This window comes from Neofelis nebulosa, chromosome 2, assembly GCF_028018385.1.
Source record: "Neofelis nebulosa isolate mNeoNeb1 chromosome 2, mNeoNeb1.pri, whole genome shotgun sequence".
NCBI classification, from domain to species: Eukaryota; Metazoa; Chordata; class Mammalia; order Carnivora; family Felidae; genus Neofelis; species Neofelis nebulosa.
The window spans coordinates 103,389,891-103,413,431 of NC_080783.1; the positions used below are offsets into that span (position 1 = coordinate 103,389,891).

Below are 23,541 nucleotides of genomic sequence, written 5' to 3' on the forward strand. Positions count from 1 at the left end.
GGGAGCTTCAAGTGTTCTGCAGTGTTTTATTTCTTTCAAAATAAAACACTGATTTATCCAAAGCGGAAGATTTGAGAGCTCGATGGTGGATAAAGGGACCTCTACTTTTTTTTTAATGTTTATTTATTTTTGAGAGAGAGAGACGGAGAGAGAACAGAGGAGGGGCAGACAGAGTGGGAGACAGAGAATCCGAAGCAGGCTCCAGGCTGTGAGCTGTCAGCACAGAGCCTGACGCAGGGCTCGAACCCACACACTGCAAGATCATGACCTTGGTTCATCGACTGAGTTACTCAGGCACCCTGAGGGACCTCGATTATATTATCCTCTGTATTTTTCTTTACATTTGAGATACTCCAGAAATTTAAAAAAGGTAGTGAACTTAATTAAACCCAAGTAAAAATGCTCGTGGCATAATTTTTTTAAGTTTATTTTTATTTATTTTGAGAGCTAGCAAGCAGGGGAGGGACAGAAAGAGAGGGAGACAGAATCCCAAGCAGGCTCCGCTCTGTCAATGTAGAGCCTGACATGGGGCTCGAATCTCCGAACCGTGAGATCATGACCTGAGCCAAAATCAAGTGTTGACTGAGCTACCCAGGTGCCCCTCGTGGCATAATTTTTTTTTTAATGTTTATTTATTTTTGAGACAGAGAGACAGAGAGACAGAGTGTGAGTGGGGGAGGGGCAGAGGAAGAGGGAGACACAGAATCCGAAGCAGGCTCCAGGCTCCGAGCCGTCAGCACAGAGCCCGACTCAGGGCTCGAGCTCACAGACCGTGAGATCATGACCTGAGCCAAGGTCGGACGCTTAACTGACTGAGCCACCCAGCCGCCCCGTGGCATAATTTTTAAGACCACATTTGAGCTATACTATATTCTCAGAATTACTACTAAAAAAGAGTTACTCTACTTTGCTCCAACAAATGTTTGTTGAATGTTTGGCCTGTGCAGGACTCTGGAATTTTGTTGAGGTTATGCTAGAGAAGTAAGTAGACTCAGTTCTGCCTTCATAGGACTTAGAGGCTCCCAGGTAGACAGGCGCTGGGCAGGTAAAGAAGAGGGTCCTGATGGGAAAGGTCCCCACACAGACTAGGTCGGGATGGGCACCACCCAGAAGGCAGCACGCTAGCTTGTCTGGCCGCTCTGCTTACAGTCATATTCCCCCAGGACTGGGAGATGTGAGGGAGAAGTGTAGTGGGCAGGAAGGCTCTCATCGAAAGCTTAAGGAGTAAGGACCGACCACTGGGCAGGAGGGCAAGATGGGCTGTGAGGGCATGGGAGTTACGAGGTAGAGAAGGGAGGAGGCAGAAAGGCCAGGGAGAGAGGGCAGGGCTGAGTCTCTTAGTGGAGGAGCTCAATGTCTAGCTGCTGAAAGGGGCCCAGATAACCCTCCCCAGCTCTGTGTCTGTAGGATGCCAGGGGACAAGTAGAGAACTCGGCTTCTCCATGCCTTGCTCATTCCACAAACTCTGACCCACCTCATAGAAGGAGAGGACATGAGGAGAAGCTCAGGCCTTTCTGAGAGATGTCACAGCTGTAATGACTCCTGTAGTGCCCTAAGGGACCACCGCAGGCCCAGTTAGAAGTTGGGCTGGTCTTGGCTGAGGGAGCATTTCTGAATTCACAGACCCTCTCCGGGTCCTCTACTGCTTGTTTGCCCTTCTTACCAAACAGTCTCTGGCATATTTCCATCACACACAGCCGGAAGTGTGGTTTCTTCAACATGGTCTAGTTCTAAGCTCTGTAAAGGCCAGGAGCTTCCCAGGCTTCTTTGTGTAAAGCCTGCCCATTCAGTGTCCCCTAGGTTCCCTGGGGCCCGTTATGTGGCAGAGAAGCCCTTTCCCTGTGACTGAGTGTCCACAGGATAAACCCACTGGTACTCAAGAGGCAGTGAGGACCAAGGTATTTGGGGTGTGGAAACTGGTCACAGTTGACCTGCCTTGAATCCCGGTTCTGCCATTAACTAGCCGTGTCACCTCAGACAGGACACTTAATGTTCTCTCGTGCCTTGGTTGCCTTGTCTGTAAGTGGGGATGATCGATCACAGTACCGCCTCATGGGATTAGAAGAGTTAATATCTGGGAAATGTATACAGTAGCTGGCACCCAGGAATTACTACAGCCGCATTGACTATGGTCACTCTTGCGGTTCTTTTACATTTTTTTAATGTTTATTTTTGAGAGAGAGAGAGAGAGAGAGCATGAGTGGGGGAAGGGGCAGAGAGAGAGGGAGACACAGAATCCGAAGCAGGCTCCAGGCTCTGAGGTGTCAGCACGGAGCCCCACAAGGGGGTTGAACTCATGAACCACGAGATCATGACCTGAGCGGAAGTCAGATGCTTAACCAACTGAGCCACCCAGGCGCCCCTGTTGTGGTTCTTTATTATGTAACTTGAGTCTATTCGTTGATATCAAAAGAACTAGTAATAAAGAAAAAAAATTTTTTCCTTTTTGTTTTGTTTTTTTTTGCAGCAAAAAATATGTTATCCCTTTACAGTGCAGCTGCCCTATAGATTTCGAGTTTCATATCACTTTGATTCAGTCTCATGAAGCCTTTACTGTTGACCCGTTATCAGGTAAGGAGAATCAAGGTTTCAAGTTTCCAATTTCCTCGGAGTTCTCAGATCAGAGAAGATTTGGAGAGTAGGCCTCAAGTTATGAAAGAGAATAAACTTCATTTGAATATGGTTTTTTCACATGTGTAACAATAGCAAATTTGACGTACGTGACATATTGTAAATTGGGATTAGATACTAGAGAATGAGGACACTTTGGGATCATTTGGGTCATGCAGATAATTTATAATAGCATCCAGGTAAATCTCTTTCACGATCAACACTTGAAGTTGGAAACTAATCCATTCCTACTCTAATTTTGGCTCTTGGTATATCCTTGGATTTGCATTCATCTTTTCATTCAATTTCAAATAACATGGGAACATTATTTCTTACCAAGCGTTTGGAATGTTATTGAAAGCTCTTGTGAATTTGCTGCACGTGGTGTGGCCAGTCTGTCTGTGCCTGCCCTAAAGGACATAGATCCTGACACTGCTCAGGACTTTTGGAAATGCTGTCTCCATCTGAAGTGATTTCTGCTTCCCGGTTTCTGTCTCTTGATGTTTGGGTTTGGGCTTTAAATATCTGTCCACAGCAGTCTGCTGCGAACACTAAAATAGTTTTGTTTTTGAATGTCTGGGTAGGAATCCATTAATTTCCTGATTGCAAGTGCATAGATGAGTGTTCAAAGCAGAAATTTTGAATTACTTCTAAATTATGAAATGTATATAGATTATTTCCTAGGGAACCAGGAGCCATTCTGAGATTTTGGAAATTCAGTGTAGCTTTACCATTTATACTGCATAAAACAGGACTTGATTCTCTTTCCAGAGAGAAGGTTTATTATTTTTAGGCTTTAAAAAGAAGAGAGAATGAGTGGTTACCAAAATTGTACTAAATAATATTATATTTCTGCTTTTAATTATAGTTGATGTTCTCACTCTAAGCTTTTTGGTAGAGTAATAATAGTAACACTTAGTAACTATTATATGCCAGGCACTATTCTAAGTGATAGATATAGATACATTTTATATATGTGTATGTACCTATACATTAAAAAAAATTTTTTTAATGTTTATTTATTTTTGAGAGAGAGACACAGTGTGAGTGGGGGAGGGGCAGAGAGAGAGGGAGACAACAGAATCTGAAGCAGGCTCCAGGCTCCGAGCTGTCAGCACAGAGCCCAATGCGAGGCTCTAACTCACGAACCGTGAGATCATGACCTGAGCTGAGTCAGACGCTTACCGACTGAGCCACCCAGGCGCCCCTATGTACCTATATATTTAATCTGCACTACAACCGGGTAAGATTGGTACAATTATTATTTCCATTTGATAGACATAGAAATGAGGTGCCAAGTGTTTAAATAACTTATCCAGGGACACTCAGTAGTAAGTGGCTGAGGTGGGACTTAAAAGCAGTCATTCTGGTTCCAAAGCCTGTGCACCTGCCTCATGAAATACAAACTGAATTTTTGCCTTAACTCCAAAGGTTATAAAAATTTGAGCCGCGAGGTAAGTTGGTAAAGTGAGCTAGCTCCTTCGATCTTAGTCCAGGCTCTGCTTAGAGATTATGGCAAGAAAGAGGAGGGGTTCCTCTTCCGGCCTGGGCCATCAGACCATACTGGACCTCTGGGACTGTCCCTGAAAGCCACGTGCTAAAACAGATCCAGATAAATCCCAGTGAGAGGGCATCAGGTCACGGCAGGAACAGGGATGGGGGAGCCTCAAGAAGAGAAAGGTATTGGAGGCAGGCTAGCTGTGTCAGTAACAGGAATCACCGTGGTGTAGAAAGGAACGGCCTTGGCCCGGGTGGCTCCCAGTACATCACCAGAGACGCTAAAATATGAAATCGGTTTCTTATCAAGCAGCCAGTTCACCTTCACCAAAGGCTCAGACGGCAGATGGGGCTTAGAGTAGGGCAGTGCCCCAAGATGTTGAACACTTAGGACAGCTATGAAGCCAAGGGAGCCATCCCTGGTGATTTGCATTTAGTAGCTCTGGGAAGGGTCTGGTTTTCTGTACTGGTAACAGGCACCTCCAGGTGATTCTGATATAGGCATTCCTCAGTGGTTCTTGGTAATCACTGGACAAGGTTCACCAGTAAGATCCTGTCCCACCTGATGGTCTATAAAGCTGTTAAGGGAAGAGAGGGAACCACCGAGATTTCCGAGCAGTTGTGATAGGAGCGGTTTTTTAGGGAAGCCAGTGTAGCTGCAGTGTGCAGGTGTGACTGAGGTGGGAGCAGGCAGGAAACCAGGAAATCATTGTATCGGGAATGAAATCGCGTAGGCCTTGAGAGCCTGAACTGAGCCAGTTATCAGTGCCAAGGAAAAGAAAGGGAGAATCTGGAAGAAAGCTAGAGGTTCTTGTGGCCAAGTCATACTTCTGCCAAGAATTATTGTCCAAGACACAGAATATCAATCGACAAGAAGGGTTTTGAAACACGGCCTATTCGTAAAACCAGTGGACTACATACATAAGCAATTAAGTGCTGAGCATCGATGAATGACAACTGTACTTAAAAATTATGCAGGTAAGTGCTGAGCATCGATGAACGACAACTGTACTTAAAAATTATGCAGGTGTGTCCTTGAGCATTCAGATTATAAATTGCACAGCCACATAATTCAGACAAATGGGGCCATGAGCTCTTTGATCCACCTGATAAGCTTTCGTTGCTCTGGTGCTTTGTTTGTTGCTTATCTTTTAAATTCTTCCCTTAAGTGAAATTAAGTTGGATATACCAGTTTGAAGTCAAGAGAGAGGTGGGAGCTAGGGACGTATGTTTTGATGTCACCTAGGTACTGATGGAACATACTGCTGGGGGTCTGGAGATGACATCACCCGGGGAGCAGGGGTGGCCAGAGAAGAGAAGTGGATGGAGAACTGAGACCTGAGCACACAGGCACTCAGAGGGCACCGGGGGAGGGGGGTGGGGGGAGTGGGTGCAGGATAGAGACCAGGAGGAAAATCTGGAGAGTGTGAGGCAAGCAAAGCTGTGAGTGAGTGAGTGAGTGAGTGAGTGGGTGAGTGAGCGAGCCAGGGCTCCTGAGCTTTGGGGATCCACCTATACGATTTCAAATGTTCTGCGTCATATGGATGGTGTTCCTGATGTGACTGATGTGCTTGTACACAAGCAGGTCTCCTAGGCTGGACCGCTCAGCCTCCTCGGTAGCCATTTTATGAGGCCTGGTGCATTCCTTGGCCCACTGGTCTCTCTGGCATTTTCTTGCTTTGGTTTCCCACTTTGTTAATGTACTGATGCGTCTGTTATACATCTTCGAGGCTATGGAATTTGCTGATGACTTTTACTCACCTGGAATAAAAAAGCTCTGTCTGTGAGGACGGTGACTGCAGGTCAGGTGCATGTAGCCCAGGCAGGTGCTGGGCTTTTCTGACTTGCCAGGCATCTGACCTGACTCTTAGGTCTTATACAGTTGGACAGTCAGGGATCACATTTCGGCCAGTTAAGTCCTTATTGCCCCCATTTTATAAATAGGACCCAGATAGGCTAAGAACCATGGGCTGATTTTACACAGTTAGGGTGTATAGTTATAGACACTGTTTTAGGCACATCTTTAGAGGCGGTGGAGACATCCATGGTCCATGGGGTTATAAAGCAAGTTCTCCTCTAGGAACTAGAAGCATCATTTATCCATGCCTTCCAGGCATTTCGTGCTCAGGCTTGCCAAATGAAAAAAATTTGAATAAAGCTAATTCCATTTACAAGATACGAATCTGACATAGTGCCCCTGACTTTAACTCAACTGGCCATTTGCCCACTGGGCGTCCTTAAGATGCATGTGTGTGCTATAGCTATCAGAAGCTGGATCTGTTGACTGTGCCAAGATCTTCCTGAGACTGCGGGAAAGGAGTGAAGGATTTTGTGACCTTCTTTACAGTGCTGACAAGAAATCGTATACAATGAAAGCATCAAGAACGCTCACTCCGTCGATAATTTTGGAAGAGGCAGCAATACATTTTATTAGTGTTGGAGAACAGCCAAATGCCACACACAAAAAAAATTATTGAATTTGTTCATTTTTGAACACTTGGAGATCCTGGGCATTCACTTGGTGTCCCATACCCTCAGACGAATGCATGCAATTCATATAAATAGTAAATTGTAGCATACAATGGCTAGTTAAGCAAGAGTTCCTGAGGACTATTGCCCAGAGTTCTTATAGAAAGTTTTAATACTTTTGTTCTCTTTTTTTCCCCAGTGATGAGGCATAGATCAGCCATTTGGAAATAATTTTATATTTTGCATTTTCTTATGAAATGCAAATTTATGACAATGTGATACTGATTTGGGAGTAATCCCAGAGCCTCTGCCCTCGCTTTGGACCCAGACTACTTTTTGATTATAAGCAACCCAGCCTGGAGCACATCTTGGCAAAGAATAATTTCCCTTACCCCTGGATGAGCACTAGGATGCCATAAAGAGTGCACCCTACGTATCAAAGTCCAAGGCATCTCCATGCACCTCTTACTCTGGGTGGGCCAGAGGGACTTGACCCCTAGTCCAATCATGTGGTCTCCGTTGGATTCATTCATACTCCTGCACCATCTGCCATGGTGCTGGCCATACCCCAGCATTTACCCATTTAAGTTTCAACAGGAAGTGAGGGTTAACTCATTTTTTTGCGGCTTTTTTCTCCAAAGGCTCCTTCCCCACTGGCTGAGGTATTTTATCATATAACAAGCCTCACCGGCAGGTGAGAATCCATGAGCAAACCCCTTCCTTCCAGACAAGAGTATGAATAGGGAAGGTTGCCCCTGCTTCTCCCCATCTCACTATACACCTGTTGGTGGGTGAGACAGAAGACCCCCAATCCCAGCACAGACTGAGTAGGGGACAGATCAGGATTGTCAGGAGGATGGTAAGACCTTTAGGTCTTCAGCACACAAAGGAGGCTCCCATAAAATGTTTCTTATTGGTAGTTAGGTCCATCGTGAATAGCCTCATCCCAGAAAATAATGCTTATTATATGGCTACATAGCGAAATGGAGACACACAGATATATCTTTGGCAAGTGATAGAAATGAGTGAGATACACCAGCCAAATGCTTCTGATTACCTTTCAGGTCAGCAAACTGGAGAAAAGCCAGGGCCCATATGCCAGGTCAGAATAGAACACTTATGGGAAGTAAAGTCAAAAGATCAAACGTTTCTATGACTTTCTAGAGCACCAGACTTAAGGGTGAGGAAGTGAGAACAACTGGGGACAGGTAATATATCAAATGCAAATGAGTTCCCAAAGCCCCTTATTTAAGGATATATGTAACTAATTTATAGCAGTAACTAATGGAAGCAGGAAAAGCTGGACAGGCAGGTAGCAATTCTTTATGCACAGCCCTGAGGCCGTTCTGTCACGTTGTAGCAATGCTACATTTTACCTGGCGGTTGGTATCTCCTTGATGGGTGACAGTGGTTGTACATAGAGTAGCTGGCGTAACGTTAATAATCGCTTCCATTTGCTAATTGTTAAGCACGTGACAGGCGCTGTCCTAAGCACACTGGATGCTCTACTACATTGCATTCTACAACCCGATGAGAACTCTTAGCATCACCCCTTTTTACAGCCAACCACACCCAGACTCGGGGAGGCCAGATGTCTCGCCCAAGGCAGCAAGGTCTGTCTGACTCCAGACCCCGAGCTCTCAACCACTCCCTTAAGCTGGAAGAGTAACGATATAGGATCCTTGAAATAGGAGAGAAAGCCAAATAGAATTGTATCACAAGACTAAGAGTTTAGGAACGTTCTCTTTTGGGAGAGAAAAGTTAGGGAGATCAATAATAGCTCTCAACCAGGCCTTGTGTATTCTCCTTGGCTTCAGGGTCCTTAGGTATCTCTTGCTCAAGATGATCATTTGGTGGCATGTCAGTCTGGGCTGGTTTGAGCTCAGTTGACCAACACCATTCAGTGGACTTTGCCCAGAGACCAACTCCTGTACTTTGACCAAACTCTGTACCCCTACTGCCCATGCAGAAGTGCCAGCCCCAGGGAGGTCCAGGGAGAGGCCAAGGATAGCATGGCCCAACCCTTTATCCTGCTGGAAAAGCCTGTCTTCCGGGAGACTGGAAGGGAACGCCAGCTTTGCTTACAGACAGGCCCTTCTGGGGGTCCCAAGGGGCTGGTATGGGAAAGGCGACTTGCCCAAAACCAGGCAACAGCAACGACAGAGAGAAACAAGAAAAGCTCTGGGTGTAAATAAGTGTGGGAGATAGTGGGCTGAGCAAACGTAAGAATTTCTTTAAGAAATGGCTTTATAAAAATGAAATATGTTTGTTATGAAAATATGTTTCATTACTTGATATTGATTAAAAACAACAACAGGTGAAGCCAAAGGAATTAATGAACTTCCTTGATATAAGTGATACTCCTAAGGGTACCTTATACCCTGACTGGGTGGTTCAGTCAGTTAAACATCCGACTCTTGATTTTGACTCAGGTCATAATCTCATGGCTCGTGGGATCGAGCCCTGCATCAGACTCTGCACTGACAGTGTGGAGCCTGCTTGGGATTCTCTGCTCCTTCTCTCTTTCCCTCCCCCACTCATGTGCTCTCTCCCTCTCTCTTTCAAATTAAATAAAATAAAAACTTTAAAAACGTGATATTCCTAAAATTTACTGCTAAAAATTAAGAAACGAGATTATAAAAGGTCAACTGGGTGGCTCAGTCGGTTAAGCATGCGACTTCGGCTCAGGTCATGATCTCACAGTTCGTGGGTTTGAGCCCCGCGTCGGGCTCTGTGCTGACAGCTCAGAGCCTGGAGCCATCTTGGGATTCTGTGTCTCCCTCTCTCTGCCCCTCCATGTCTCACACTCTGTCTCTCTCTGAAAATAATAAAGGAACATTAAAATAATTTAAAAAAAAAGAGAGAGATTAAGAGGTCAGAGCCACTGCTTCCTTCAGCTGCATGCTTCAAGTTCAGCTAGAGTCTTGGTGGTGCAGAAAGGGAAAGTAGCATCCATGCACTGTCTCCCCCCCCCCCCCCCCCCCCGCTCCTTATGGCTTCCTGTTCTGTGATATTATCTTACCTTATCTGGGTTTACAGCCTTTGCATTCTGCCTTGTGACCATAAATGCCACAGTTGCTTAGTTTCTATTTAAATGGAACCAGGGTGTCCCCTCCATTCTTGTTCCATGTTTGCTCCACTCTAAGTTCTTCACGGCCGTCCTTTCTCCTGGCTTGTCTGGACTGTGTAATCCAGCGGCTTGTTAACCAAAGTTTCCTGGAGGCAACATACCGAGAGTGCCTGCCTGTTTGACAACGTCCCTGCAGCCTGTCATCTTGAAGGACAACTTGACTGGGTCTAAAAGTCTTGGTGTACAGCTTTGGTCACCTCAGAACTTTGTAGACGTTGCTCGATTGCCCTTTGCTTTGAACTTGCTAGGAATTCGGAGGCTGGTCGGAATCTTTACCCACCCAAGGTGAATTCTGGATGCCCTTAGAATTCTTTTTCTTTTTGTTTTTGTTTCAACCTTGAGGTTAAGTAATTTGCCAAGATATGTATTGGTGTTGCTCTGTATCATTTGTTTTCCTTGAACGTTGCATGTCCTTTTGGTCTGGAGAGAAAGAACTTTCATTATTTTAGGACATTTTTCTTTTTTTTTTCTTTTCTTTTTTTTTAATTTTTGTTCATTTTTGAGAGAGAGAGACAGCACAAGCAGGGGAGAGACAGAGAGGGAGACACACAATCTGAAGCAGGCTCCAGGCTTTAAGCGGTCAGCACAGAACCCGACGAAGGGCTCCAACCCACGAACTGTGAGATCATGACCTGAGCCAAAGTCGGATTCTTAAGTGACTGAGCCGCCCAGACGCCCCTGTTTTAGGAAATTTTTCAACTATTAAAACTGGATACGTTAATCTTCTATTTGCTTTGTTCTTTCCCTCAGGCATATAAATCATGTGTATGGGTTGGCTCCCCTTTGCCCCTGGTATCTGTTATCTTCTTGAAAATAATTTAATTCTGTACGGATTCTTCCTTCCTCCCGGCCACAGCTCTCCCTGTGTGTCTCCCTTCCTTGCATGTGTGTTCTTCGCCGGCTTTTGCTTATGTTCCCTTCCTCCTCCAAAGTGGATTAATTTTTGAATTTTCGGTTTTTGTGCATAACACAAAATGTTGGTTCCACTCAGCATTTTACTCAGCGTTGAGTAGGGCCTGCTGCCAGCAGAAGGATAACGTGGGGAAAGAAATGATAGCGGTGATAATAATTATAATTGCAGCTGATGCTTATATGGTGCTTACCGCGTGCCAGACATCAGTGCTGCTCATTTTTGACAAATATTTATTTTGAGAGAGAGAGAATGCACACAAGTGCACGCACAAGTGGAGGAAGGGACAGAGAGAGGGAGAGAGAGAGAATCCCAAGCAGGCTCTGTGCTGTCAGCATGGAGCTGGATGTGGGGCTTGATCTCATGACCTTGAGGTAGATCATGACCTGAGCTGAAATCAAGAGTCAGAGGCTTAACCAACTGAGCCACCCCAGCACCTCAATACTCACTCACTCATTTAATACTCCCAATAACACTTATGACTGGATGCTATTATTATGTCTGCTTTGCAGATGAGGAATCCGAGGCATGGAGTGTTTAAGTAAGTTGCCCAAGGGCAGAGCTGGGATTGGAACCAGGGTCTGGCCCACAGTCCGTGGGCTCAGGCATCCTGGGAGGACATCTCCCATCACTGCCTCAGGCTCACGAGGGCAGGGTGCGTCCTCTGTGCTGTGTGCTGTCATTCTGTGGTCACTTGCTCTGCTCTGTCCCCGTCATGTCACCTCCAGCCTCCCGGTCCCAGGTCTAAGGCCATAGAAATGTCAGGGCAATGTAGTTACTTCTTCAGCTGCCTCCCCCGCTATTCTAGGATGCTGAGGTCATGTCTCTTCTGTCCTGATCCCTGCTTCTCCAGGGCCCAGCCACATACCACGTTTTATCTCTTTAATCAAAGACTAGTGAGTGGTTTTTTTTTTCAGGGCCATTCCCCTTATCCTCAGGGAAATTTGTTGCCCTCCCAGCTCCCGGCACACTCCCATGCCTTACTTTACACTAGTAAAACCTTGGTTTGCTAGCATAATTCATTCCGGAAACATGCTTGTCTTCCAAAGCACTTGTGTGTCAAAGCGAATTTCTAGAACCATGGGCTCATTTGTGATCACGTGACATTCGGCATCACACACTACTCGCATTGCAAGACGTGGCTCGTGTGTCAAGTTGAAATTTATTAGAAATGTTTGCTCCTCTTGCGGAACGCTTGCAGAACAAGTTACTTGAAATCGGAGGTTTTACTGTATTTGGTAAGCGTGCTGCTTTTTCAGGCTTTGGGATTGTTTAATGGAAGACTTTCCTTCTCTTCCATTTTATGCATTTGCTTCTTGGAGTTTTGGTGAGTTTTCCAGCAGGGTGTTCTAGTTAGAATAGCTTCGCTTCACCGTCTTGTACCAGAAATGCTGCTGGGCTCGGTTCCTCCTGCTGCTGGGTTTGCTTCCTGCCCTGTGGCCCCCCATTTGCATTTGTTCCAGAACTAAGCACTCAGTACTTGTGCATCAGGTACTGATAGGCCCTGGGCTGCCCCAGGGAACAAGACAGTCCTGCTTCCCTCTCTGATGTCCCAGTTCAGGGGAGAGACACAGGCACATAAGGAGGACATTGTCCAGGGAGTGGAAGTGGTTGTGAAGAAAAACAAAATAAGGGGATGTGACCAGGTGACTGCTTTCGTCGGTGGTCAGGAACTGGGGAAGGGGGCTTTAAGCACAGGAGCCACCATCGCTAGAAGGTTGGAAGCCCAGCATGTCTGGAGGATGTGCCCAAGGGGAGACCAGGTTGGAGAGGCCCCGGGGAGCTGAGGGTGGTAGGAGTTAGGGTTTGGTTCTGAGCTGGGAGGGAGTCCAGTGGAGGGCTCTCAGCAGGAAGTGGGGCCTCATGACGCTCCTGAGGGGAGAGTGGGTTGGAGTAGCACAAGTAGGGAGCAGGTTGTCCTCAGGAAGGAAGCCCAGGGCTCGCCTCTGGGAACGACACAGGGAAGATCAGCATGGCCCCTGCACAAGGATGGCTCGCAAATTCGTGAAGCATTCCATATTTAAAAAAAAAAAAAAAAAAAAGGAAGGAAGGAAGGAAGCCAGGTTGGCCTGGATGGGTACTGGCTGTGAAAACGGCGAAGGGTGGGTGGTGGCACAGTTGGGCTTTGCTGAGGCGTCGGTGAACTGGGGGCGTGCTCAGGGGGTGGCTCCCTGTGTCCCCGTGAGCGATGGGGAGTGCAGGTGCTGTGCGTGGTGCTTCGTGCAGCTCTTGAGTTCAGCTATAAGCATTCCCATACAGTCTCTCTGGCCTCCCCGGAGCTGTCTTTGCGTGCTGGACAGCTCCCAGGACCGTGGCCATGTAACATATGTGTGCTACACTCACTGCTCCCTGCCAGCAGGTTACAGGCTTGACAGAAAATGAATTGGTGGCCTGGCTTGCCTCTCCCAGCATCCTCCTGCTCAGACTGCCCCTCAGCTTCCCATCAGCACAGGTAGGGTCCCCAAGCTGTTCTGATCCTGCTCCCATGGCCTGCATTTTGGGTACTTGGTAGACAGGGAGGAAAAGGAAGATCCCCCCAAACTCTCACTTTACTGATTATTTCTAGTTTCTGTCACAAAGGCTTGCTGGAGGGAGAAGAGAATGAAAGATTAAAGGAAGATCGGGGGTAATTGGCTGTTAGCATCCGTCCCGCACCTGCTGCGGCTGAGCAAGCGTTGGCTCTTCCCAGGAAGCTTAGAAATGAACTGATAACTGAAAGCCTCAGGGCTCATATTTCACCCCTTTACAGAAAGTCCACAGGCCTAAAATTTAAAGTAGACCTTCCCAGGGGCACCTGGGTGGCTCAGTCAGTTGAACATCCGACTTCGGCTCAGGTCATGATCTCACGGTGTGTGGGTTCGAGCCCCGCGTCTGGCTCTGTGCTGACAGCTCGGAGCCCGGAGCCTGCTTCGGATTCTGTGTCTCCTTCTCTCTCTGCCCCTCCCCCACTTGTGCTCTGACTCTCTCTGCCTCTCAGATAAATAAAATAAATGTAAAAAAATTTTTTTGAAGTAGACATTCCCAGGGGCAGCCCAGTCCTTGTCTCATGACCTGTAGAATAGCCTGAGTTTGGCAGCAAAAAGAAAAAAAAAGCAAAAAGAAAGACCCGGTGCTTTCGGAAACCCATCCCAGTGGCTTGGCACCGTGAGGCTGTTGCCTCTTCCTTTTTTACTTTTTTTATTTTTTTTTTTAAATTTTTTTTTTCAACGTTTATTTATTTATTTTTGGGACAGAGAGAGACAGAGCATGAACGGGGGAGGGACAGAGAGAGAGGGAGACACAGAATCGGAAACAGGCTCCAGGCTCCAAGCCATCGGCCCAGAGCCTGATGCGGGGCTCGAACTCACGGACCGCGAGATCGTGACCTGGCTGAAGTCGGACGCTTAACCGACTGCGCCACCCAGGCGCCCCGCCTCTTCCTTTTTTAGGTACTGGTACAGTTGTCCCTTAAGCAACACCGATTTTAACTGTCTGGGTCCACTTCAACGCAGATTTTTTTTCAGTAAGTACAGCACAACTGTAAATATATTTTCTCTTCCTTATGATTTTCTCCATAACATTTTCTTTTCTCTAACTTGCGTTATGGTAAGAATACAGTATAAAATACATAGAACTTGGGAGGAGGGGATGGGCTAAATGGGGAAAGGGCATTAAGGAATCTACTCCTGAAACCGTTGTTGCACTATATGCTCAGTAACTTGGATGTAAATTTAAAAATTTAAAAATTAATTAATTAAAAAATAGATAAAATGAAACACATAGAACTTATAAATATGTGTTAATTGTTTACGTTATTGGTAAGGCTTCTGGTCAACAGTAGGCTATGAGTCATTATGTTTTGGGGGTGTTAAAAATTATATGTAGGAGGGGCGCCTGGGCGGCTCAGTCGGTTAAGCGTCTGACCCTTGGCTTCGGCTGGAGTTATGATCTCACGGTTTCATGGATTTGAGCCCCTCATTGGGCTCTGCACTGAAGGTACGGAGTCTGCTTGGGATCCTCTGACTCCCTCTCTCTGCCCCTCCCCCACTCGTGCTGTCTCTGTCTCTCTCTCTCAAAATAGATAAATAAACTTAAAAAAAAAAGTTGTATGTAGGTGTTCAACTTCACAGGGAGTGAGTGCTCTTCCCCCTCATATTGTTCCACAATCAACTGTGTAAGTTTTTCCAAAAAATACTTCCTCTTCTTGACATCTTTTTTTTTTTTTTTTTTTTTTTAACTTTAACAACAACAAAAATAGTCTCCATGCCCATCGTGGGGCTGGAACTCACAACCCCGACATCAAGAGTCGCACACTCCACCGACTGAGCTAGCCGGGGGCCCCCTCCTCCCGACATTTTAACGATAATATAATACAGAATAAGTCATTATTCATTATATTTGGCACAAATGTTGGGAAGGACACATTTATAGGACACACACTCCCTTCTAAGTAAGCATGATCCCAGACTTTGTACACTGTTTTCTCCTTTAAACCTTGTCCCATCCTACAGCTGAGAAAATTGAGCCTCGGATAACATAACAAGCCAAGTCGCAGAGCTCGTATGGGGCCCAGTGAGCCAGGGTCTCTGTTGTCCACACACCCTGGGCAGTGGCAGTGATCTGTGAGTGTCCCTGTGGGCGGCATGTGGTTCATGGTGGTGAGTCTCGAAGCCCTCCCTTCTGTGATCCAGTGAATCCAAGACACCGAATTTGTCAACGGCTTGTTTGTGGACGGTTTTTAAACTATGCGCTATTAAATCCCTGCCCGAAGCTTAGGCAGATGAAGAAATTTACCCCACATCGCACAGCTTGTAAAACCCTAAATCCTGGAAGATCAAAACCAATACTTACTAACACTTCAAGCATGAGGGCTTTGTGATAATTTAGGGAGGATGATCTGTGCCTTCTGAGAATTTGAAATAAAAAGTGACTTAAAAAGGATAACAATATTGTAATGACACTATATGGACGTGAAAGAAGAAATGTTTAAAAAATGATCCCCCCCCAAAAAAATAATAAATAAATAAAAATAAAAAATGATCCCCATCCTGGGCCTAACCACCCTAACAAATCTCCTGTGGGTGGCTGGCCATGTTTATGCATACTTTACATAATTATAATCAAGGTCAGGGCGCCTGGGTGGCTCAGTCGGTTGAGCATCTGACTTCGGCTCAGGTCAGAGTTTGCGAGTTTGCGTCCCGCTTCAAGCTTGCTGCTGTCAGCATGGAGCCTGCTTTGGATCCTCTGTCCCCCTCTCTCTCTGCCCGTCCCCTGCTCGCACTCTCTATCTCTCTCAAAAATATATAAAAAAACAAAAATCAAGGCAAAGATCCAGTGGTATTTTCTGGTCACTTCATGAATCATTATAGTATTTTTCAGTGTTGCTATGTTTTCTTCGTTACAGCCATTTTACTGATAGACTAGGATTTTCTTAGCCTCTAGTTCATTTCTCAGTTTTTCTCTCCTCTCTCTCTCTCTGCCCTACACCCTCACTGCCCTGCAATTTAACATTATCCCTGCTGATCTAAGGGCAGTGATCTGAAATTGCCCCCAGAGTGGACAGAACCCATAAAATCTTGGTCTGGGCTTTTTAAATCTTTTTTTTTTTTTTTAATTTTTTTTTCAACGTTTTTTATTTATTTTTGGGACAGAGAGAGACAGAGCATGAACGGGGGAGGGGCAGAGAGAGAGGGAGACACAGAATCGGAAACAGGCTCCAGGCTCTGAGCCATCAGCCCAGAGCCTGACGCGGGGCTCGAACTCACAGACCGCGAGATCGTGACCTGGCTGAAGTCGGACGCTTAACCGACTGCGCCACCCAGGCGCCCCTGGTCTGGGCTTTTTAAAATAAAGTAGTAATTGGGGGGGGGGGTGTTTCTTACTGTTAAACCATGAAATTTGCTCTCCTTCCTCCCACCATTAGTTTTTGCCAAGCAGTAAGCCAGGACTGCTAGGCACACCTTTAAGAGCTGTTAACATTTGACAATCAGCCGCAACCAAGTTCCGTTAACGGAGCTATGCTAACTGGTGTCCCCGTTGATGGAAAAAGCATTGTCCACTCTGGTTGCCCAGGTTACGCCTCCAGTGTGTTTTATGTATTAGGTGTGGGCCGGGAGCACTTAAAAATAAATCAGCCGGGTCAAGGCAAACATTAATCCTTGCTCCAGAGCTTGTTCTTATTATTTTAAGTTAATGAGCCGGAGCAGAAGGAGTCTAAAGCCCCCCAGTGAACTGCGGGTCAGAGGATGTTTTATTTTCTGACCGGGTGGGCGGTCAAGGTATGGACCTGTAGCACATGGGTTTGTATTCAGCTGATCCTAGGTTGGCCTGTAGAACCGAGCTCTTCTGCTGATTCACTCTGCCCTGCAGGGAGTTCTTGGGTCACTAGTGGATGTCATTTAAAGGTGTAGACTTCTGCTCTCAGCAAGTTGACCCATACCTATTTCTGAAGCACTGAGCTAAGGGTCTGGGATGGTAAATGAGCTTTGGGGCCTGCTGCCAGCCTTAGGGGTGTGCAGTCCAGGGGGAGAGCTGTAAACTTGAGCAGGCAACAGTTCAGGTGGCCCTTGGGCTGATACAAGTTTAAGGGAGTGAAGGCTCCTAGGGATGAGGAGTCAGGAGGAGTTTCACGTGATAGAGAGGTTGAGTGAGTGAATGAAACTTGGTTCATTCACTCACTCAACTAGTATTTATTGAGCTGGGAACACAGTAATGAGCAGGTTCCTACTTTTGTAAAACTACATTTGAGTCTAGGAGAAGGCAGATGGCAAAAAGAGGTCATTTCAGAGAGTAGGATTAAAAAACCTAAAGAGGGGGCACCTGGGTGGCTCAGTCGGTTGAGCATCCAACTCTCGATTTTGGCTCAGGTCATGATCCCAGGGTTGTGGGATCGAGCCCCATGTCGGGCTCTGTGCTGAGCGTGGAGTCTGCTTAAGGTTCTCTCTCCCTCTTCCCCCTTCTCCTACTTGCTCTCTCTAAAAAAAAAAAAACAAAAAAAACACAGAAACAAAAACTAAAAGAAGATCTAGAGAAAGGGAATAGCACGTACCAAGGCCCTGAGGCAGCAGGAGCCCAATGTGTATGACCTTCCTTCAGGTCTCAGCTGCAACATCTCCTCACTAGAGAAGCCTCCTGTTCATTATGTCTCAAATGGAGCATTTCATTTCACTTGCTTCTCCCATACCCTGCTTTACTTTTCTTGCTGGTATTCGTAACATGACTTTATATTTTATATTCATTTATTTGTTTGTTTGCTTTCAGTCCCCAGCTAGAATGTAAAGTCTGTGAGATCTGGGACTTTGTTTTGTTTATTGCTGTTTCTCAGGTGCCTAAAACATTGCCTGGAACACAGTAAATTCTTAGTGAATGCTTGGATAGGCACATAAAATGTCCATGTGGTTGTGCATAGAGAACAAGGAAGACAGCGGGACAAGATTGAGAGAACGGCGTAGATGAGAAGGAGGGTATGCCAAGCAATTCGGAGGGAAAGTATAAGGCCTCTGCAGGGATAGTGCAAAGACCAGACACATGAGGGCATAAGGAATCATCTAGAAGGCAAACCAAAGAGCCTTCAGTGGAAATCAGAGAGAACATTAACCCTTCTTGTATCTACTACATTGATCCTTCCTCCCTTTCTCCCTCCTTTTCTTTCTCCCTTTTCTTTCCCTTTCCCTGTTATTGAGCACTTACTAAGCCCTTTTGGCACCAGAGATAGAACAGAAAAATAAGGTAAGCTGGGATATTTGACTTCAGAGAGAGCAGTAGTCAGTTCCAAAGATTTGGAAGGAGAGAATCCAATTACACCAAAATGCAGGAAACTGAATTACCTGGACAGAAACTTTTATGCGTGTTCCTAGCTATTCTTTGTTGCTTACAGCATTAATATCGACGAGTGGTAATTGGCTTAAAGATGATAGTTCTGGGAGTTCACGTCTGACTCGCTAATGCTGATGGACATATATCTATTTATATAAGTGACAGTCAATTATTATGAGGATTAACATCGCAGTTGGTAAATAAGATCAGTGTAAACATGTAGAAGTCGATTCACATGGATTTAATGAAAAGAGCATGGAAATACTTGTACTTACCATGGGAAGAACATGTTTGTGTGCGTATCAGCCTCTTTGACTGGACTTCGCAAGACAAGAAAGAATCGTCTCTTTTCTTTCCCCTCAGGACTAATCCCGGCTAACGGGAAGATGAACGTGACCGTGAAGTTCACACCATTTCACTATGGGATTGCACAAATAAAAATGCAGCTATGGATCTCACAGTTCAACTCTCAACCATACGAATGTGTCTTCACCGGAACATGCTGTCCCAACGTGGCTTTACCGTATGGCTGCTTTGGAATGTCTTTTGTTTCTTCCTAAAATTTGTTTAAAGTAATTCCTAAGTCGCCATTTCTTCCCATTCTTTCTTTCTTGTAGCAGAATGCCATCACAACCGTACGTAAGATGATGAGCTTTCATAAAATACTCTTTAAAGTAAATAATAATGCACAGAATAGCTCTAGGCTTGTAGCGGTAGTTGTTCCTACTGAGAGGGGAAGAGATGACCAAGAAAAGGTGGTTTGAGGGATACTTGCTTTTACTGATTACTACTGCTGGGCTGGTTGAGTTTTGACCTTATGCATGTATTTCACGTATGTACATTACACATTACATACATGATCATATGTATGTATTACACTCTATTTTATTTTATTTTTTTTAAGTTTGTTTATTTATTGAGAGAGAGAGAGAGAGAGAGAGTGGGGGAGGGACAGAGAGGGAGGGATTGAGAGAGAATCCCAAGTAGGCTCTGAGCTATCAGTGCAGAGCCCGATGCAGGGCTTGAACTCCCACACTGCGAGCTCGTGACCTGAGCCAAAGTCAGATGTTTAACTGACTGAGCCACCCAGGTACCCCTACACTCTATTTTAAATTTTTTTAATGCTTTTTTTTAAATTTATTTTTGAGACAGAGAGAGACAGAGCATGAACGGGGCAGGGGCAGAGAGAGAGGGAGGCACAGAATTGGAAGCAGGCTCCAGGCTCTGAGCCATCAGCCCAGAGCCCGACGCGGGGCTCGAACTCACGGACCGCGAGATCGTGACCTGAGCTGAAGTCGGACGCTTTAACCGACTGAGCCACCCAGGCGCCCCCCTACACTGTATTTTAAATGTAAATCATAAGACAGGAACAGCATAACTATTTTCAAAATGACATCATTTTTCTTAATGTTTATTTATTTTTGAGAGAAAAAGAACACAAGTGGGGGAGGGTCACAAGGAGGAGGAGGGACAGAGAGAAAGGGAGACACAGAATCCAAAGCAGCCTCCAGCTCTAAGCTGTCAGCACAGAGCCCGATGTGGGGCTCGAACTCATGAACTGTGAAATCATGACCTGAGCCAAAGTCGGATGCCGATTGAGCCACCCAGGTGCCTCAATATGACGCTATAATTAGTTGAGTGCCTGCTGTGTGCAGTGTCCATTGCAAAGCCCTATGGGACACAGTCTACACTCTGAAGACACTCACAGCAGAGGAGTTAAAAGAAGTCAGGTATAACAAGTGACTTCAACATAAGGCAAAAATGAAAATGTGCCACATGGGAGGTTTTTTTTTTTTTTTTTTTAAACTCATCAGCATTCACAGAGTAAGGTGTGAAATGAGATTAAGTTTTACTTTGTAACAAATTTTTTCTGAATTTCTATTTCTATTTGACTGTGAGCTTGTATTTTTATATCCCAATATATCTGGTTAAAGTTACACATTTTTCCTAATATGCGTGATTTGTATAAAAGCTAAAGGAAAACTTGTCACAGCATAAGGAAAATCCTTACAGATGTTTTGAAAAGGATAAAGAAATATCTGGAGTTTCCTTTTCACATAGAGATACACATCCCACGTTGACATCATTAAGCATATTAAAAGTAGAGTAACATGCCCATATCAAAATATGAATGAACTCCATGATTATATATTTATGTCATGACTTTCTTCCTAAAAATTCAAAGCAGACTAAATCAACTGTAGGATGTTAGCGTGGCCTGCTGAACCCGAATCCCGCAAGTAACCACGGTAGAAATAAAATCATCCTGGCAATGAACGAGTAGCATTGGATATGAGGGAAAGACCGTAGTAATTTTTCTGGTATTAGGTAACTGGCCACACAAAATGCTATTTGCTGTCTCATGTCGTATGCTGTGATGTACAAATGGTTTCTTAAAGACCTCGCTTGAGTGGACTGTTGCTTCCCAAGACATGTTCTTTTTTTTTTTTATTGAGTTTTTTTATAACGTTTATTTATTTTTGAGACAGAGAGAGACAGAGCATGAACGGGGGGAGGGTCAGAGAGAGAGGGAGACACAGAATCCGAAACAGGCTCCAGGCTCAGCGCTGTCAGCACAGAGCCCGACGCGGGGCTCGAGCTCATGGACCGCGAGATCATGACCTGAGCCGGAGTCGGACGCTTAACCGACTGAGCCCCCACAAGACATGTTCTTAAATATACAAGGGCGTTGTACAGTAGAAGCACCATGCAAATGCAGACATACCGTTTTTAAACTACTATGTTTTGGTCACCCAGCTGGAATTTAATGTCTCATTTAGTACACACTTGATGTTTTCAAGGACTGTGCCTCAAGACCTACGTATCTCCCTAGACTGTAGATAGTACTAGAACATATAAATTCCACCATGAAGGAAGAAAATTATCCTGGCCTCAGTGCTCTCTGAAAGATTCATAGGTTGCTGGGTCTTGTTTGGTTTTTGTCATGGCAGAATATGGTGTATGATGGAATTCCTCAAGTTCCCCGAGTAACTCCTTGTTAAAATTTACCATTTTCTTCGACCCCTTCGTTTCCATCGTCAGCCGTTAGATTGCGTGAGGAGACTGTTTTTCCATGCCTTCAAAGATGTGGAAACAAAAGTGTTTCCCAATCTTTATAGCAGAGGTGGTGTCAACGCTCTGATGAGATGTGGACACTGGGCCACAGCTCGCCCCCTGACCCGCTGCCTCTGCCCTGCACGTCGCAGCCCATCAGTCAGTGTGTGTCTTGCCAAAGGGCTTGTTCTCTCAGGCTATCAACCTTTCAAGATACTCTTATGTAGGCAATATTAAGTTTGAGATTGCTGGTGTGTCCCGTGTTGTGCAGTGGGTGTAGGGGTTCAGCACGTGTATTGTGATTGTCAGAGTGAATAAACGTTAGGGGCGCCTGGGTGGCTCCGTCCGTTGAGCGTCCGACTTCGGCTGAGGTCATAATCTCACAGTTCGTGGGTTCGAGCCCCGCGTCAGGCTCTGTGCTGACAGCTCAGAGCCTGGAGCCTGCTTCGGATTCTGTGTCTCCCTCGCTCTCTGCCCCCCCACCCCATCCCGCTCATGCTCCATCTCTCTCTTTAAAAAAAAAAAACATTAAAAAAAATTAAGAATGAGTAAACGTTAGGGTATTCCTTTTTCTGTAATATCATGGACATAAGTCATTTTGCAAAACAAGTGTTCACATATTGTAGCTTGAAGAAATGCCTCACAGTATTGAACGTGATGCAGTTCTAATACATCTCGTAATAAATAAGTCTGGTAGCTTCTGTAGGCACGGTAATAGCACTGCCTATACCTACATGTGTCCAAGACAGTTTTCAGTTGCAGAAAAGATCTCAAATATTAGTCCGAGTTGCTTTTTAAAAGATCTTCCTGGCAGTGCCTGGGTGACTCAGTTGATTGAGAATCTGACTCTCGATTTTGGCGCAGGTCATGATCTCAGGGTCCTGGGATCAAGCCCCACGTTGGGCCTCCAAGCAGAGCGTGGAGCTTGCTTGAGATTCTCTTCTCTTTCCCACCCTCTGCCCCTCCCCCTCACGTACACATGTGTGTGTGTGTGCGTGCACGCATGCACTCTATCTTTCTAAAAAAAAAAAAAAACTTACTGTAAACAGTGGCCATAATCATTCTTTTACTAGGAAGATAAATCAGTATAAGATTTTTTTTTAATATAGTAGATTTAGCTATTGAAAACCAACAGCCTAGAAATGAATCACACTAGACTGTGAGAGCATTTTTCAGTGTGTCACATTGTCCTCTTGTTATATTCTTCGAGAAGGTAAAGAAAAGCACCCATTGGTAGACTATTTTGACACATATGATTATACGCTGGTATACTGACATTGCATTTATTTTAGTAGACCACTGTTTTACTTTTTTTTTTTTAATATAAAGCTTGCTTTCTTTCTTTCTTTCTTTCTTTCTTTCTTTCTTTCTTCCTTTCTTTCAGTAGGTTTCATGTCCAACGTGGGGCTTGAACTCCCGACCCTGAGATCAGGAGTTCCGTGCCCTACCGACTGAGCCAGCCAGGCGTCCTAGTAGACCACTGTTTTAGCACATAAATTTATTTTCAGTGCAGATATAGTCATTAATTGACCAAAAGCCATGGTATTACCAGAAGGAACACTAAAAATAGAAAGCTTGTGGGGCACCTGGCTGGCTCAGTCAGTAGAGCATGTGACTCCTGATCTCGGGGTTGTAAATCCGAGCCCCCACATTGGGTGTAGTGATTACCTAAAAAAATCCTTTAAAAAATAGGAACTTTGCGTTGTTGGATCATATACTAATTTAATACCTGTTTTAAACTATAGATTAGAAGAATTTGAAAGATTAAATGCTCCTTCTAAGAGAGTGGATGTTCCTCCAGAAAAGGCAATGACACACATAAATTTTCACCACCTGCCACCAAAAATAAAGCCCCCAAAGATTAAGGTAACGTGCGCATTACACTCAACACGCTGGAAGGAATGATAGAGAAGCAAAATAAGTGACTTTTCCCTCCTGATTTGGTCTCAGGAAATTGAATATCACGACTTGAGATTTCCAGTGAATTTATCAAATCCGTTTGCTGTGGCAACTGTTTTAAACCAAGAACCAGGGAAATTGAAGATTAAAGAATTAAGAGAAGGTAACTGGTCGATTC

General features: G+C 45.2%; 1 protein-coding gene and 1 pseudogene across 7 annotated transcripts in view; both read left to right on the forward strand.

Annotated features, from left to right (window-relative positions):
- CFAP221 (cilia and flagella associated protein 221) overlaps positions 1-23,541 on the forward strand; it is a 105,362-nt gene that overhangs the window by 32,436 nt on the left and 49,385 nt on the right. For 6 of the 7 annotated variants that reach the window (XM_058715506.1, XM_058715510.1, XM_058715509.1 and 3 more), the window contains 4 exons: positions 2,468-2,571; positions 18,774-18,933; positions 23,210-23,330; positions 23,415-23,526. In XM_058715506.1, the coding sequence (XP_058571489.1) occupies positions 2,468-2,571; positions 18,774-18,933; positions 23,210-23,330; positions 23,415-23,526 (497 nt within the window). The remainder of the gene's footprint in view (positions 1-2,467; positions 2,572-18,773; positions 18,934-23,209; positions 23,331-23,414; positions 23,527-23,541) is intronic. The other variant, XM_058715511.1, reaches the window with a different exon arrangement.
- LOC131505825 (U6 spliceosomal RNA) lies at positions 12,547-12,640 on the forward strand (annotated as a pseudogene).